The sequence below is a fragment of the Biomphalaria glabrata genome, chromosome 10 (genome assembly GCF_947242115.1).
Source record: "Biomphalaria glabrata chromosome 10, xgBioGlab47.1, whole genome shotgun sequence".
Classification (NCBI taxonomy): Eukaryota; Metazoa; Mollusca; class Gastropoda; family Planorbidae; genus Biomphalaria; species Biomphalaria glabrata.
In genome coordinates this window covers 24,626,265-24,643,067 of record NC_074720.1, presented here as the reverse complement: position 1 = coordinate 24,643,067, position 16,803 = coordinate 24,626,265, and the positions used below count along the sequence as shown (strand labels likewise).

The following is a 16,803-nucleotide window of genomic DNA, read 5'->3' as shown; positions in this document are numbered from 1 at the left end:
TTTATAATATAGACAACTACTTTTTTTTATTATATTAAAAATAAAAATGACAAAGTACCCAACTAGATCTATATTTCAATATCTAGATGGTTATGTCGATTATTTAATGTCATTTTCAGCTTATAGATCTATCCCTATTTATCTACACATATCTAAACCTCTAATTATATTTTTCTGGGAAAATACGAAATTAACTACGGCTACCAAAATCCTAGTCTACAATGCCTGTGTTATGAGTACGGCAGTAAGAGCTGGGCAACTTACATGCGTCAAGAGCATACATTAAATAGCTTCCACTTACGCTGCCTGAGACGCATAACGTGCATCTCTTGGGGGGATCATATCTCCAACCAGGACATTTTGAAACGGGCCAGTATGCACAGCATCTATGCTCTTCTGACACAGAGAAGACTACCCTGTCTCGGACATGTCACTCGCATGCCAGAGGTAAGAATCCCTAAAGATATCCTATACGCGGAACCTGCGAAGGGAGTGAGACCCAAAAGCCGCCCAAGACTAACCTATAGAGAAGTCTCCAAGTGAGACATGAGAACCACAGGCATCAACCAAAGTATGTGGGAGGAGATAGCCCAAGACCGGACAGCATGGAGACTGTACGAGCTGGTAAGAACTTCGCCGAAAGCAAAAGAAACGAAGCTCCTCAGTCAAGAGAAAGCAAAAGAAACGAAGCTCCTCAGTCAAGAAGAAGAAAAAGAAACGAAGCTCCTCAGTCAAGAGAAAGAAAAAGAAAGCTACACTGTCAGCCAGACTTGCACAAATGCCTAAACATGCACGAACTGTGACAAACTCGGCCGCTCCAGAATTTGCTTGATCAGTCACTCCAAATTCTGCCCCGTCTCAAGACGAAACCAAAGCCAGTGACTCATCTGGGCGTATCCATTGTCTTCCGAGACAGAGGCATATATGTAATGTAGATCTAAATCTAAATGTTAATATAAAATAGAGATCTATATTGAGATCTACATCTAGATGTCTATGTCAAGTGACAAAAAGTTTAGATCTAAACTTAGAGGCAGCAATGTTATTAATTTAGAATAGGGTATTCAAAATTTCTTATGCTATGAATCATTTGTATTCATCAATCCATCTTCCACTACTAGGCCTATATCTACATCTCAGTAATTTCCACATTTAGCTGACGTATTTACATGTCAAAGTAACAGCCTAGGCGGCCATTGCTAAATAGGCAAACTTAATGCAGCAATTAGATTCAGACTAGATCTATATAGATTAGATCTAGAAATCTAGATCTAGACTCTAGATCTATACTAGTATTTATACTTTTGATGATACCCATTATGTTCTTTATTAATTTGTGCCGCAGATTTGCTATTGATGTCAAAATTATTTAAATTTTTTTCATGCATTAAAAATGACTTAAAATCAAAGCATTACTTATCAATTGTCTGTGGGGGTGTTCCTCCCTGACTAACCATTTTTTCCACGTGCAAAGTAGGGTGATTTTCGTCTATGCTGTTGGGCGTAAATGACCTTAACTAGTGTGTAAATGTGTTAAGAAAGTTTTGAGTTTGGATTTCTTAACTGAGGATTGAGGATTGTTTTCAATTGTGTTAGTGAATCGGGATATGTAAATTTGATTTGGAGATTGTGACATTATTTCTTTTTATATAGGATATTGATTTTTCATTTTGGATTGTGCTTCTGCAATCGGAGAGATACCAGCGATCTGAGAATCAGTGAGTTATTTTCTTTAGTTAAATCCCACGTCTTAACAATATTTTCATTAAGCGTACACTTTTTTCTTTAAATAATAAATAAGAACATTATCAATATATTGAAAATCAATAAACTGTTATATGTAATAAGGAGAAACTTAAAAAAAAATGAGTTTCATTCTTGTTACAAAATTTTGTTCAAATTATTAATACATTTAGATCTAAAATTAAAACTAGATCTGGGATCAATACAGTCTGTCTCTGATTTAGATTGTCGTCAAGTGTATAATGTGTATATATCAATATTACGCGTTATAACATATTCCTTTTTTTTTTCTTTTACAAAAGTGAAGTTCATATAAAAAAATATTTTTTAAAACAAAATTTAAATCAGCATTTCATTCAATTTAGTTAGTTAATAAATGAAAAATATATTTTAATATAAGCCATTGATACTTTTTCCATTGTGACCTGAAATGATTTTTTTTTTTTTACCAATGCGCGATTCTACGAACAAAGCTTGAGTTATTAATGAAGAAGTCTGTGGCCATTTTTTTTAAAAAATTACCTCCCCTAAATTTGTCATTGAAAGTGACACTGAAAAACACTGCTTGCATAGTTGATTTAAAAAAATAAATTTTTCGCTTTCTGAAAACAAAAAACTTTGAAATATCTAAAATATCATGATTTCGGATTTTCAATACATTTTTTAGTTTACGAGATCTAAAGGGGACGTCGGACGGACTCAGGGACAGATCACACAAACCAGCGTCTATTCCTCTTTCGAAGGCCGCGAAAAATAATGATCCAATTATTTGTTCCCTCAAAAAATGGATCTTCTAATTTTTAAAAATCTCCAACTTGCTATTAAATATTATAGCCTATGTAATACACGAAACATGTTTATCAAACTAAGCGGCCAAAGCAAACTTAGAATCATTGTTGTATCTTGCTAGAAGATTTTCATCGCTAATTTCTTGCGAATATTTTGTCATGTATTGCACAGTTCCAGTTGCAGTCGACTCAAAGATGGGTTAAGATCTAGCCACAGCTGCTTGAAACTTGCGCTGATATCTTTCTCCCTCTTTGTTTGGCAGTAAAATATATACGATCTCTGTCGAAGCAGCAGCCGCCTTTTTTATTGTTGTTAAATCTGAGGCAGCTTGAAATTGAGCACTTCGAGAACACGTATATAGCTAATTGAGGAGGGAAGCATGTCAATAACGTGATATCTGGTAGGAATCAGGGGCGGACTGGCTATATGGGGAAACGGGCAAATGTCCGGTGGGCCGGTACAAAATGGGCCGGACCAAAGAAAAAAAAATTCAATGCAGACAACTTAAAAAAAAAAAGTGACTGCAGCAAGACACGAAGGCCCGAACACGTTTTCTTTCTTTTTTTTTAATTTATTCTTATTACAATTAATTTTGTTTGAAATTCAACAAGAATAAAATAAAAAATACACTATACACTGTACGTATTATCATTTGCAAAACGTTAGACCGTACTTTCTGCTATGCACGAGCGGCATGGACTGCTTTGATTTGGCCTATTCATTTTGCTGGTCGGCATGGGCCTTTGATGGCACTCCCATTTTTTTTGCTCCTTCCCTCCCCCGTCTTTTAATGGTTCCAATGAAATTTAACCAAAAAGAGGGATGAGAGAGGTTAAGTTAGAAAACATTGATATAACGCAGCGAAAAAAAAATTAAATTAAAAAAAAAGATAGGCGCGACAATTAGCTCTTTAACAATACTTTATAGAAATTAACTTTAACACATACACAGCCGCGAAATTGCAAACCACCCAACTTATTCACAGCTCAATATGGGTATAAAGCTCTACTTTCTGCGATTTGAAAAGAAAAAGTTTCTTTTTGTTTATTTATAATAATAATAATAATAATAATAATAATAATAATAATAATAATAATAATAATAATAATAATAATAATAATAATAATAATAATAATCGTTCGGTGTGATCAAATGGACTGACACCGACCTACATGACATTGACAGACTCACTAGAAAATTACTAACCAAGTTTCGATGCCTATACCCCAAGTCCTCCACCATAAGGTTATACCTGCCCAGGAAGGATGGGGGTCGTGGATTGCAGAACATCTTCAAATTGTGTAAGATGCAAATTTTAAAAATACGATCAAAACTGCTCGCCTCCAGCAACAAATTAGTTTCCTTCCTACGGAAATACGACTCCGATGCAACCCCTCTGAACCTACACAATGCTGATGTCAATTTCGGTTTGGACGACGTAGGGCATGAGATTCGCCAATGGGAAGAAAAAACACTCCACGGAAAATTTCCGGATTCATTACATGGGGACAACATCGACAAGGCTGCTTCCTTAACATGGCTCAAAGCAGGTCATCTCTACCCTGAAACAGAAGGCTTTGTTACAGCAATACAGGACAGAGTAATCAGGACAAAAAATTACGAGAAGCATATCCTGAAACTCAATGTTGTCGACAAATGCCGAAAATGTGGAAATGTGGGCGATTCGATTGAACACATTATGGCAGAATGTCCAGCCCTATCAGAATCAGCCTACCTAGGTCGCCATAACCAAGTTGCAAAGTTAATACACCAACACCTGGCTTTGACGTACAAATTGATTGGTAAGGACACTCCCCCTTATTATAAATACTCTCCGCAAGAGGTTCTCGAGTCTACTGAACATCTGCTGTACTGGGATAGGCCTATTCTGACCGACAAAACGGTAGATTTCAATCGCCCGGATCTGCTGTTCATCGATAAAAAAGAATAAAACCGCTACCATTATCGATATCGCCGTACCACTGTCTCATAATTTAAGAAAAACTGAGATAGAAAAACAAAGAAAATATGGGAACCTAGGCTTGGAGATTAAGCGTCTATGGAAATTGTCCAAAATAACAATATACCCCATTGTTATATCAACCGAGGGGATAATAACAACTGACCTCACAAACACCTTCAAGGCCCTTAACATTCCTAGGAACATCTTCGTTGCCTGTCAGAGGGCGGTACTGCTGCAGACCTGCCACATCACCAGAAAATTCCTCAGTGGAAACTGTTAAAGGGACTACGATGAATTTTGTTTCTCTTTAGCGAAACTCGACCCTGGCAGCGCCAGAGAATGACTACTCGTTCATTTCTAACATAATAATAATAATCTTTATTGTCCGTATGGAAATTTGTCTTACAATTTGTGCATTACACCAAACAAAAAACATTATAACTATAAGAAACCAAAGTGTACATTCACACCAGACTCACTCATATTTTACATGTGTCAAAGTTTATATCAGATTGTTCCTATTTAATGATTTGATTGCCAGGGGAACAAAAGAGTGTTTGTGTCTGTTTGTCTTTGCTATCGGTGTCTTGTATCTCTTTTGTGATGGTAAAATCACAAGATCCTGACACAAAGGGTGATTCTTTATTTCGAGGATCTTGTTAGCTTTTTTATAGATGTTTGTCTCAAACAACTGCCCAAATGGGGTTTGTTTTTTTACCAATGATTTTACCAGCAGCATTTAGGATTCTATAAAGTTAATTTTTATTTTTAATGCTCAGATTGCCATACCAGGCAGTGATATTGAAACTTAAAGTATTGCAGATATGAGCGTGATAAAACATAGCCAAGGCCTTTTCGCTAACATTAAACGATGGCAGTTTTCTTAGTAATCGTAATCTTTGCTGCCCTTTTTTGCTGATATAATCAGTATTTGCAGTAAAATAACATAGATCTAAAAATACTACACTTAAGGCTAAGGCTTACAAAAAAAAAATTAATTAAAAATAAATCTAGATCTAAATCAATTTTTATACTATTATAATTAATGGCAAACTTATGCTTGTATGAAGTCATTAACGATGAAAATAATTACAATAATTTATATAGCACTGTCACATCCGATATTTAATGAAAGGAGATTTATATTTTAAATAATGGGTCATGGTATATTCATATACAAATCGCGTTTTTGAGAATGTACTAGGAGGAAGCAAGAGCTTTTCACATTAAGTAAGTACCCCTCTAACCGTTCTGCTTTCTCTTATCTTTTAATGGAATGGGTTGCCTGAATCAGCCAGGAAAACCAATGATTTAGCATATTTTAAGTCACAGTTCAACATGCATGACTAGATTAATACATGAAATGCGTAAGACGTAACAATCTTATTTTTTGAAGAAACGTCTGTAATCTATAAGTAATACCAAAAAGCTTCAAACTCATTAGGCTGCTATTGTATTGTCTATAGTTTTCAGACTACATACATGTATAAATACAATACATTATGTAATCCTACGAATGCATACATCCAGTTTTCGATGCGTTATCAAACTTTATATATTTTGTAGAGAATTAGGCTTACACCTATAATATAACACATGGGCGTAGCCGAGAGGGGAGGGTCTTCAAACCATCACTTGCCTCAGACCTCATTGTCTGAATGTGAAACTTTACTTACTGCCCCAGTGCAGCACACACGTAAGCAAACTACAGTTTCCAAATTTCATGAACGTAGCCAAAAGGGTTTTTGTGGTTTCCCTTCCCCCCCCCCCCCCAATACAAAAACTAAAGCATTTTAGCATTTTCTACCAGTCGCTGGACTCCATTGAATAGCAGATTTTGTTTTTAAATTTTTAGCGGAAGAGTAGAAGGCTAATAGCACTGTAGATACCTCAGAATATGCATTTTTAAATGCTTGGTTCCGGGGCTTCGTCCCGGACCCCACTGGAGGGAGCTCACAGCGCTCCCCCGGACTCCCTAGCTGCCCTTTGGCGCTGTGTACTGTCTTTCCACTAATTATAGGAAGAGAGTATTCTAGGGTACAAAAAATGTTTGAAAGAATGAAAGATCAGAATGTAATGAAGATTAATTACATATACACACACACACTAATATCTATATTATAAAGTAGAATGTGTGGAGTATGTATGTATGTATGTATGTATGTTACTTATAGACATCAAAACCGCTTGACCAATCTTGATAAAACTAGGCAGGAATGTTCCTTGGGTACCAACTTAGACCTTAGTGAATGTATTGTAGCCCTAAAACAAATGTAAGACCCTCAAAAAAAAAATAAAGTTGTCCGACTCTATTACAGCTATAGTATTTTATGGATCTAGGCCATGTCTACAATGTTGACGTGAGAAAAGATAGAAAGGATTTAGACCTAGATCTAATTTTAAGAAATACACTTTGCGCAGATAGTTTTTTACTTTGACACATGAAAATACAAAAGAAGATCCATTGATTTCATTATATAATAAAATTAATCTTCAATTTTGTGTTTCAAAAGCATTTTTTACATTAATTAGTTCCTTATATCTGTGATTACAGATTTCCTGACGAACATTCTTTCATTAGACAATACCGTAATGAATCGCGTACTAAAAATTAATTCGTTTAATTGTTTACTTTATAATCCCATCCCTAGATCTAAAACTCTAATTCAACTCTAAGATGATAAAACTTCTCTTCGCACAGATAGTTTTATACTTTAACACATAAACATATTAATTAAAGTCCATTCATTTCATATTTTGATCAAATAAACATTCAAATTTGGTTTTCTAAAGCTACATTCGTTTGCGAAAGCTGCGAAGCCGAGTTAAAGGCCTAGATCTATATTCATTCATGAATCGCGTACTAAAAATTATTTCGTTTTATTGTTTACTTTATAATCCCATCCCTAGATCTAAAACTCTAATCCAACTCTAAGATGATAAAACTTCTCTTCGCACAGATAGTTTTATACTTTAACACATAAATATATTAATTAAAGTCCATTCATTTCATATTTTGATCAAATAAACATTCAAATTTGGTTTTCTAAAGCTACATTCGTTTACGAAAGCTGCGAAGCCGAGTTGAGATAGGCCTAGATCTATATTCATTCATGAATCGCGTACTAAAAATTATTTCGTTTAATTGTTCACTTTATAATCCCATTTATTGAACAAAGCTATCGCTCTTTTCGTTTTTAATAGATAAGAATGTATAGACTTCGGGTAAACCATTTTCGCAAACCTAATTTTATTTTCTTAGCGAAAGAGAAATAACGTGAAAGGATCATTAGCTACGTTTAACATACATCTAAATCCTATCCACTAGATTATTCAAACGCAAATGTTTTAATTAAAAAAAAAATGGATTTAAGCCTATTAGCTATTTTTACATTGACACATTCGCTTTACTTATTACATTATTATTTCGTTTAATTGCTTACAAAACACTCTCAGTGACTATATCGAAAGTAATGCGCAAATAAAGACCCGCGGGTCGTGGGTAACATATGTCTAGTATATATATATAAATTGAGGAGTGGGGTAAAAATCCCCCCCCCCCACCGAAAATATATGACATGCCATTTGTGTGCCGGTTTATATGGTAATGCACGGGCCGATTTTGATACCCAGTCCGCCCCTGGTAGGAATCTGATCTATTTTACTTCACGGTATTTATTTAAGAAAGAATAAAAACCTTTTTAAAGTTTGTTTTTTTTTCAAATGGGGGGGGGGGGAGGGTGAATGTATGTATACTTCATATACAATAATACAGTAGAGTAAAAAAAGAGTTTATGATAAAAAGGTTGTGTTTCTTAAATAGATAATAGTCTGAACTTCTAACGTCAAAACGGCTCGTGCGAGAACGGCTGCGCCAAAACGTCGTTTACCCAAATGATGTTAGCTATACATACAAACTATCATGATGCCAAACAACAACAAGTACAACTGATCTGTATAATGTCGTGGTGTCAGACCGTCATTCTCATACAGTGTAATGTTGCAGGTGGAAGTGGTCTCCATGCTAGCTCCTTAGCTTTGATAGACCCTGTTGTTGAAAGATTAAATCAGTTTAATATATAATGCAATAGATTTAGACAAAGATATAATAGATATAATTATAATATGAATACATTCTAGCGATGAATGATTACATCTACAATATGAAATTCTTGGTGATCACCACTCATTCATAATAATGATCTCTAATTCTCCCACTTGCCATGGATGATAAAATCCGAAAAAAATTAGCCTATTCTTTTTAACAGAAGTGTAGGACAACTAAGCCGTTTTCAAGATTGAAACCACAGCAGTTAAATCTACCAAAATGATTTTTTAAAATTGGCATTTCTACCAACTATTGACAGCCGACATTCTGTTGTATAAAGTACACAATACATTCCGTTTACGTAGTTTTGGACTCTTTTTTTGATGCGCAACTTTCTTTCATTCCAATTTGTTTTGCTAATTTCTTCACATAAATGTAATGTAATTGTCCTCTAGGTGTAGATAATTGCCAGAATTAATGTGAGGGATTATTCTTAGATCAGTATGGCATGGGCGTAACCAGGACTTTTTTTCGGGGGGGGGGGGGTTTGGGGTGCGGAATTTTTTTTCTCCCCCCTATCCCAGGGGTCGGCAACCTTTTGAGTCGGAAGAGCCAAAAATTAGAATTTACAAAATTTTAAAGTTTTTAAAGAGCCACAACATTTTTTCTTGCCAACAATAAATAGTACTCACACACTCTTTTTAAACGTGTTATTCCTATATATATATATATATATAGTGTTTTTCACTATAAATTAGATAATATATATGGCGTTATTAGATAATTATCTTTAATTCGGTAACAACCAAAGCTATTAAACATTTACTTACACTAATAACTTGTACTTCACTAACAAACAATTGAGCAAAGAAATTCAGTGGGATCGATGCCTTTGCATAGTTTTAGAACGTTTGGATACATTTGACTCATAACTTGTTTTTAGTTTCAAACACGACTCTCAATTTTCATTTGTAAGTTGGCGTCTTACTTTACTTTTTATTATATTTATAGAAGAGAACGTTTTTTTGCACGAATATGTCGATCCAAAGATGTAGCAATCTGGAAGACTATTCAATTCATCAACTCGCGGCATTTCTTTGAAATATTTTCACTTTTGTTGCGTTACGTACACACATTTCTGGACCTCCAACACTTCCAACTTGATTTCAACTCTGTAAATTTTCTACCCAACAAAACCTTACTTTTTAAATCGAGCAATTGCATTTCTAGAGATCAAGTATCATTTTCAAATGGATCAATGTGGATTTCGTTACTATTTGTGTTGAAATGGTGTACCAGGAATGCTAGAATAGTTTTGTTGGTTTTGAACTGCTTAAATTTATCAAGAAATTCATCTTAGATTTTTTTATAACTGTGTTAAGTAATTCGTGTCAAAAGTTGCTCTGATTTTATCGCTATACTGCTTTAGACATTGAAAATGAAGTTATTTGCCGCTCTGAATATCTTCTGCAAAAAAAAAAAAGTTTTCTTCAAAAGAAAACAATTCGGCTGGGTTTTACTTTCCTTGCAGCTTTAGATTCAGCTCATTTAATTTCGATGTTATATCCAACATAAAGAAAAATGATTGCAACCATTGTCGTCTCTAATTCAGGGTAATTAATGCCTTTATCATTTAGGAATGTATTTATTTCATTCAAGTACAAAACAAAACCTTTCAACCTTTGGAAAGTCATCGAACTTTGTTGGCAAGAAGGAGGTCGGAATACTGAGTCTCCATTTCCTTTAAGAAGTCTTTAAACTGACGACTGTAGAGTGCTTTTGACAACATGCTGTTAACAATCTTAATTACCAAATTTATGACCTCAACTATTTCGGCCGGAAATGTTTGGGCACTTGGTGTATTTTGCAGTGAAACGTAAGAATTTCGAGGTTTATTTTGTCGTTGTTGCCCTTTTATTTTTTCCTGTCATACATCTGGCTCCATCAGGTGTTATTGTAACGATTTTAATAAAAGCGATCTTAATGTCTTCATGGTATTTTTGCACGGCATGCGCTATATCTTCTCTTCTTGTTTGTTACGACAGTGGTAGCAATCCTAGAGTTTCTTCTTTTGGACCTTTGGGAAGACATATACCTGACAAAATGGGAATCTTGTGCCGTGTCTTTATGTCGCAAGACTCATCTATATCAAGCGATAAGACAGAAGAACGTTGGATATCTTCGCCTACAAATATGTTACATTTGAAGACAATTGAGCTATTTTATCTTGTTCTGTTTAAGCGAATAATGGCAAATCTTTGATTTTTTTTTTATTTCTGGTTTGTCTTTGAAATCATGAATCAGTTCTTCAGATGCATGTATGAAGCAGTCTTTCAGATACTCACCATCTATAAATGGTTTGCCTTTTCCCGCAAATTTCTAGTGGTACTGCAAAGTGTGCCAGATTAGCATTACTTGTAGATTGCTTCTAACCTGGAGAAGATAATCGCTTCTAACTCATTGACTTGAAACAACTATTCGTAACAGCCAAAGCACGTGGTGAAGATGCTAATTCGTCTTGCGTCGAAAGCGACCTACATAGAAACATGCGACGACGGCCTAGAGCTTCCAACGACTGACAACAGTGACGAAGCGTGTAATGGGGGAGGGGTGGGGTGAAAAACGAGTACAAATTGCTGAGAGATAGAATCGGTGGCTAATTCTCGTTAAAATATTCAGAACTATTTGAAAAAATAATATTTGCGTATGGAACTAAAGAGCCGCAGCTTCACAACCAAAGAGCCGCATGTGGTTCGCGAGGCGCAGGTTGCCGACCCCGGTCCTATCCGCCCCCCCCCCTTGCGAAAAAAAAAAAATAGTATGAATGAGTGTGTGTGTACATGATCTTTATTACATTCTGACCCTTCATTCTTCCGAAAGACGTTTATTATGCCCTAGAAAGTTTCTTCCTGGAGTTAGTGGAAAAATTGTAGACTCCCCGCCATTGCCAGCAAGGGGGTCTGAGGGAGTGCTTGGAGCTCCCCCCAGCGTGGGGCAAAGCCCCGCCGCCAAGCACTATTTCTGGTATTGAAAGCCAACAAAATGAATATTCTGAGGTATCTATTAAATTTTCCTGCTATTAAGAAGTTTTATTTCAAAAACCTAAAATGCTATTCTTACTGCCTTGCTGGCGTCAAGTTGTACTAGAATGTCAATGCACCCCTTAGTATGCGTAATTCATTTTGTCGGAAACATGTCCCGCAAACCTCATGCGCTAAGGTGTCGACTCCCAATTCGGCATAGGATTTCCCGATCTCTATAACTGACTCCTAAAATCTATGTTAGCCATCTTTGTTGAGCCACATTTAGTGTTTTTCATTTTCGGCAGATGACTATTCAATGCCACTGGTAGAAATGTGTAACCTCTCTTGAAAACGCTCTTTGAATTAGGTGACTGTAGTTTGCTTTAGATGTTATATCGAAAAGGGAAGTTTTATCGTCAAAATCATCTGTTTTGGGTTTTAAACTAAAAAAATCTATGGAGTTGTTGTTTTTTTAAATCAAAACCCCATTTAGCTTCGGTCATAGAAATTGGTGACTTTAGTTTGCTTTAGAATAATATTGAAGAGAGAGGTTTTTCACCTCAAAACGCTCTGTAGTGGGATTTTAAACTCAAAACCATCTGAAGGGTTTTAAACTTTTAAGAAAAGCCATCTGTAGGAGAGAGGTTTAAACTCTAAACCCCCAATTGGCTTGGCTACGCTCAAATAATTTTAGTGTGTAATTTGCTTTTTTATATTAAAAGAGGTATTTTTTTAGCATCAAACCCCGCTGAAAGGGGTCAAAACCCCTTTTGGCAACTCTCATAGAATTTTGAGTGCGTAATTTGCTTTTTTTATATTGAAGAGTTATTTTATTAGCTTCAAACTCCACTGGAGGGGAGTTTAAACTCAAAACCCATTTGACTACACTCATAGAATTAATTAATTAATTATCGATATCAAATTTTTCCGTATTTTCAAGCTAAAATAAATTTGTGTCAAATGACTTTTTTTTTTTCAAAAATATTGACAATAGGTTATTCAGGATTTTAAAATAAGAAAGTAATTTACTAGAAACGATTATTGAAAATCACTTTTTACACTTAATTTACATTTAATTTTCTTGATGAAACATGACAAAATCCTTTTTCTGGGTGTTACATACAAAACATTTTTATAAAGAGTACTCATGAACAAATGTGATTAGTTACATATCAACATTACCTAGTAGCGGGTATAGCTAAAGGTAGTCTATGAGATGTATTGTCAATAACAGTACCATGTGACTTTATTATTAATAATGAGTTCCTCTAAGACTTATAGCTTGATTTAGGTATTTTAGATCAACAGATCAGTGTTAAAGGTGTGCTGGCAAGTTCGTCCAGTGGCATATTGGCCCCTACTTGTATTTCCTAGGTTATTAAGTATAACCTCTAGGTATATATATATATAGTTTATTTACACACAAGAAATTAAACTGGCCGTCAACTCAACGGCCTTCTCAACACAAAATAAATAAAAGTTACACATTCAAAAATAGTGTGGCAAACCGGTCTAGTCATGTGTTACAACTAAATGCACAATCTATTGGTAAACTCGGGAAATCACACATTGGTTTAAACAAAAATGAAGGTCTCTCTCTCTCTCTCTCTACATATATATATATATATATATATATATATATATATATATATATATATATATATATATATATATATATATATATAATGTGAGGCGTATGTATGTATGTATCTATGTTACGAATAGAAATCAAAAGCGCTTTACCAATCTTGATAAAACTTCGCACAAATGTTTCTTGGGTACTAACTTAGACCATAGTGTATATAGTGTAGCCCTAAAACAAACTTAGAACCCAAAAAAAAAAAGTTGACCGACTCTATTAAAGCTATAGTATTTTATGGATCTAGGCTTTGTTTACAATGTTGACATGAGAAAAGATCGAAAGAATTTAGACCTAGATCTACTTTTAAGAATTACACTTTGCACACATAGATTTTACTTTGACACATGAAAATACACATGAAAATACAAAATATAGTCTATTGATTTCATTATTAGATAAAATTAACCTTCAAATTTGTTTCAAAAGCATTTCTACATTAATTCGTAATTAATATCTGCGAAATTAGATATCCCGATGCACATTCTTTCATTACACATTACCAAATGGTTACACATTAACACATCTCTCTACTGGGTCTATTCCTAGGTCTAAAACTCTTATTCAACTCTAAGATGATAAAACTTCTTTTCGCAAAGATAGTTTTATGCTATAACACATGAACATACTAATTGTAGTCCATTCATTTCATATTTTAATCAAATTAACATTCAAATTAGTTTTTCTAATGCATTTTTAATGCATTCGTTCGCTGTTCGCTAAAGCTGCGTAGCCGTGTTGAGGTATGCCTATATTCATTCATGAAAATAGGTCACGCATGCGCAGAGCAAAGCCTTCACGCAGCACAGAATGAACTCTATAAAAGCCAATTTTTAACTCTAGATTAGTCTAGATCAGTGGTTCCCAAACTTTTTTGTCTCGTAGACCCCTTGCCATGGTTTCTGCTTTTCGGTAGACCCCCTGCTTAACTTATATTGCTTTTTTTTTTGCAATTTATTTTAAAACTAATTTCTAATTTTAGTGATTTGAAGAGTGAAAATGCAATTTAAAAATACATATAAAGTATTAAATAATAACTCATTTTTATTGATAAAATTCATATTTAACCAATTAAATATGTATTGCTGGAATCATCAAACACACTGGAAATGTTTTTTTACCCAGGCTTATTATCTGTTCCTATGGATGTCATGTTTCATACATTCTATGAAGAAGACATTCAAACAATAAATATTAATTAATTAATTTGTTTTAAGTATCATTGTAAAAGTTTTCGCAAAGAGTTTCTCGTGTATCTTTCACGTGTCCGCCGAACTGTTTTCACTAAAGGAGAAGGGGCGAAGGCGAGTAACTGGCGCCTTAGCCAGTAGGCTTCAAACAGGAAGAGCTCATTAGCCACATAGCAGAAGGAAAACTGAATTTAAAAATCTGCTGCCTTGCAACTATTCCCAAACATGGGAAAGCTGTCGTGGGTCAACCCTGAGGAAAAATAAGGAGCTGGCGACCCCTAGGCAGTTTACAGCACACAGCGCTACACCCCATCATAGCCTGTGACGCCACTGATCCCAAACTGATCACAAACTGTATATATTTCCTTTGCAAAGAATCACATAAGAAGCTTTTAATTTGATAACTCATGCCACCGATGTTCCCTTGAACTGTATTTTTGCTTAAAGAAATTCTTTTAATAATATCAGATGTAGGTGTGTGTAAAACAGTTTTCACAACTACAACGGCTGGTAAAATCAATGTTTTACCTATGTTTCCGTATTTTCCGCTATAAGTAAAGAGATACTGTAAGACGCTCACAAACCAACATCTTCTATATATATATATGATGTTGAAGTGAGATTGTGTGGGTCTATTCTTAACTTTATCTTTGAGTGCTAGAAAATTTTAAAATCTTTATCTATTTTGTCAGGGTGACATTGTCTCAGATGATCCTCTAGCAATTGGTTTCGTATCATTATTTTAAAAAAGTCACTTAGGCAACCGCTTGTTTGACAAGGAAGGAATGAATCCCAGTTTTAAATAATCAACGCTGGACAGTGTACATTTCTTTTTGTTAAACATTTGTTACATGTAGACAAAATTAAAATTTTTAAATAAGTATTGAGACAATTCTTTGGTTTGATTAGCAGGATATATATTTAAATGATTTACCAAGATAAAAATCATATATTACTGTATAAAATAATTACATTAAATGAATGTAAAAATTAAAATGATCTGCTTTAAATGAAATCTATTATCGTATTATCTCATAGACCCCCAATTTATTTTTTCACTTTCGTAGACCCCCTGGAAGTCTTCGTAGACCCCTGGGGGTCTATATAGACCACTTTGGGAATCACTGGTCTAGATCTATATCTATGTCTACCTCAAGATCTAATTTATACTTTAACACATGAACATACACAATTTAGTCTATTCATTTCAAATTTTAATCAAACATATGTAGACAAGCAAATGTTTTAATTTGAAAAAAATGGATTGAAGTAGATTAGCTATTTTGATTTGTTAGCTTCATTCATACTATTTTTACATTTACACATTCGCTTTATTTATTACATTATTATTTCGTTTAATTGTTTTAAAAACACTCTCAGTAACTATATCGACAGTAATACGCAAATAAAGACCCGCGGGTCAATTATGTCTAGTTAATCCGATTTTCATTAGCTTTTAGCCTTTTTGTTTTCGATATTAACATGGTGGACAGACAGACCGACAGATCCTTATTCTAATCCCATTTAAATGCCAATAGCTCTGTTGGTAACTGCTGGGACATCGAGCAGACGTTGCCGAAGTACAAGCTCGATACCTGTTCTTTTCTTTTTTTTTTTTTTAATTGCAAATTAATGCTGAAAGATTATATAAAATCGCTCTCCGACATATTGTACATATTCGGTAGTTGTCATGCCGAAATTTGTAATATATCTCTTTTTCAATGATAGGTTATTAGTTTGTTACTCAGTTAACAGCGCTGGCCGTGCGGTTAGCGGACTGGACTGATTATTTCGACGGTCCCGGGTTCATAGCTGCTCGCTGCCATCCCCGTCGTCCAGCGGGAGGTTTGGACTAGGAAGTAGATTATTATTAACTTTGATGAAACATCCGAAACATGTGAAATATTTTATGGAAAAAAACATTTTTACAACCCCTAATGAGTCTTCAAAATATTATTACTTTTAAATCACGTCTTGAATATTTCTTGCAAATAGGCGGATCCTATAGGGATCCGACCAGGGCCGCCTCTGAGTTAGTATGTTAACACACCCTCTCTTTGTAATCTTGTTATATTTGAGGTAGGGGTATAATCAGTGTCGTAGCTAGGAATTTCCATAATTTGGTGTTCCGGGGGGCTTGACCTCTTTAGTGGCCCCTGCATTTACTTTAAATTAGTTTAATGTACAAAAAAACAATTTCAAACATTCATTTGGGGGACCCCTTAAGTGGGGCCCGGGTGGATTTTCAAATTCTTCCCGCTACCCCCACCCTAACTACGCCACTGGGTATAATATGGTTTGTAAAGATGGTTATTCTAAATAAGGTGCCTCTCGAGATCTATGACGGACAAAAAGTAATATGTAAAGAGTGGACTGAGTTGTAAACAGCTATTATTGCAATACTGGCT

General features: G+C 34.7%; 1 protein-coding gene across 2 annotated transcripts in view; it reads right to left on the bottom strand.

Moving 5' to 3' along the window:
• Positions 1-16,803, bottom strand: part of LOC106071499 (putative ammonium transporter 1) — a 153,830-nt gene that overhangs the window by 122,205 nt on the left and 14,822 nt on the right. The window contains exon 2 of one of the 2 annotated variants that reach the window (XM_056043297.1): positions 8,410-8,543. The exons of the other annotated variant lie outside the window; for it this stretch is intronic. Within the exon in view, the coding sequence (XP_055899272.1) occupies positions 8,410-8,518 (109 nt within the window). The 5' untranslated portion in view covers positions 8,519-8,543. The remainder of the gene's footprint in view (positions 1-8,409; positions 8,544-16,803) is intronic. 2 annotated transcript variants of the gene reach the window in all.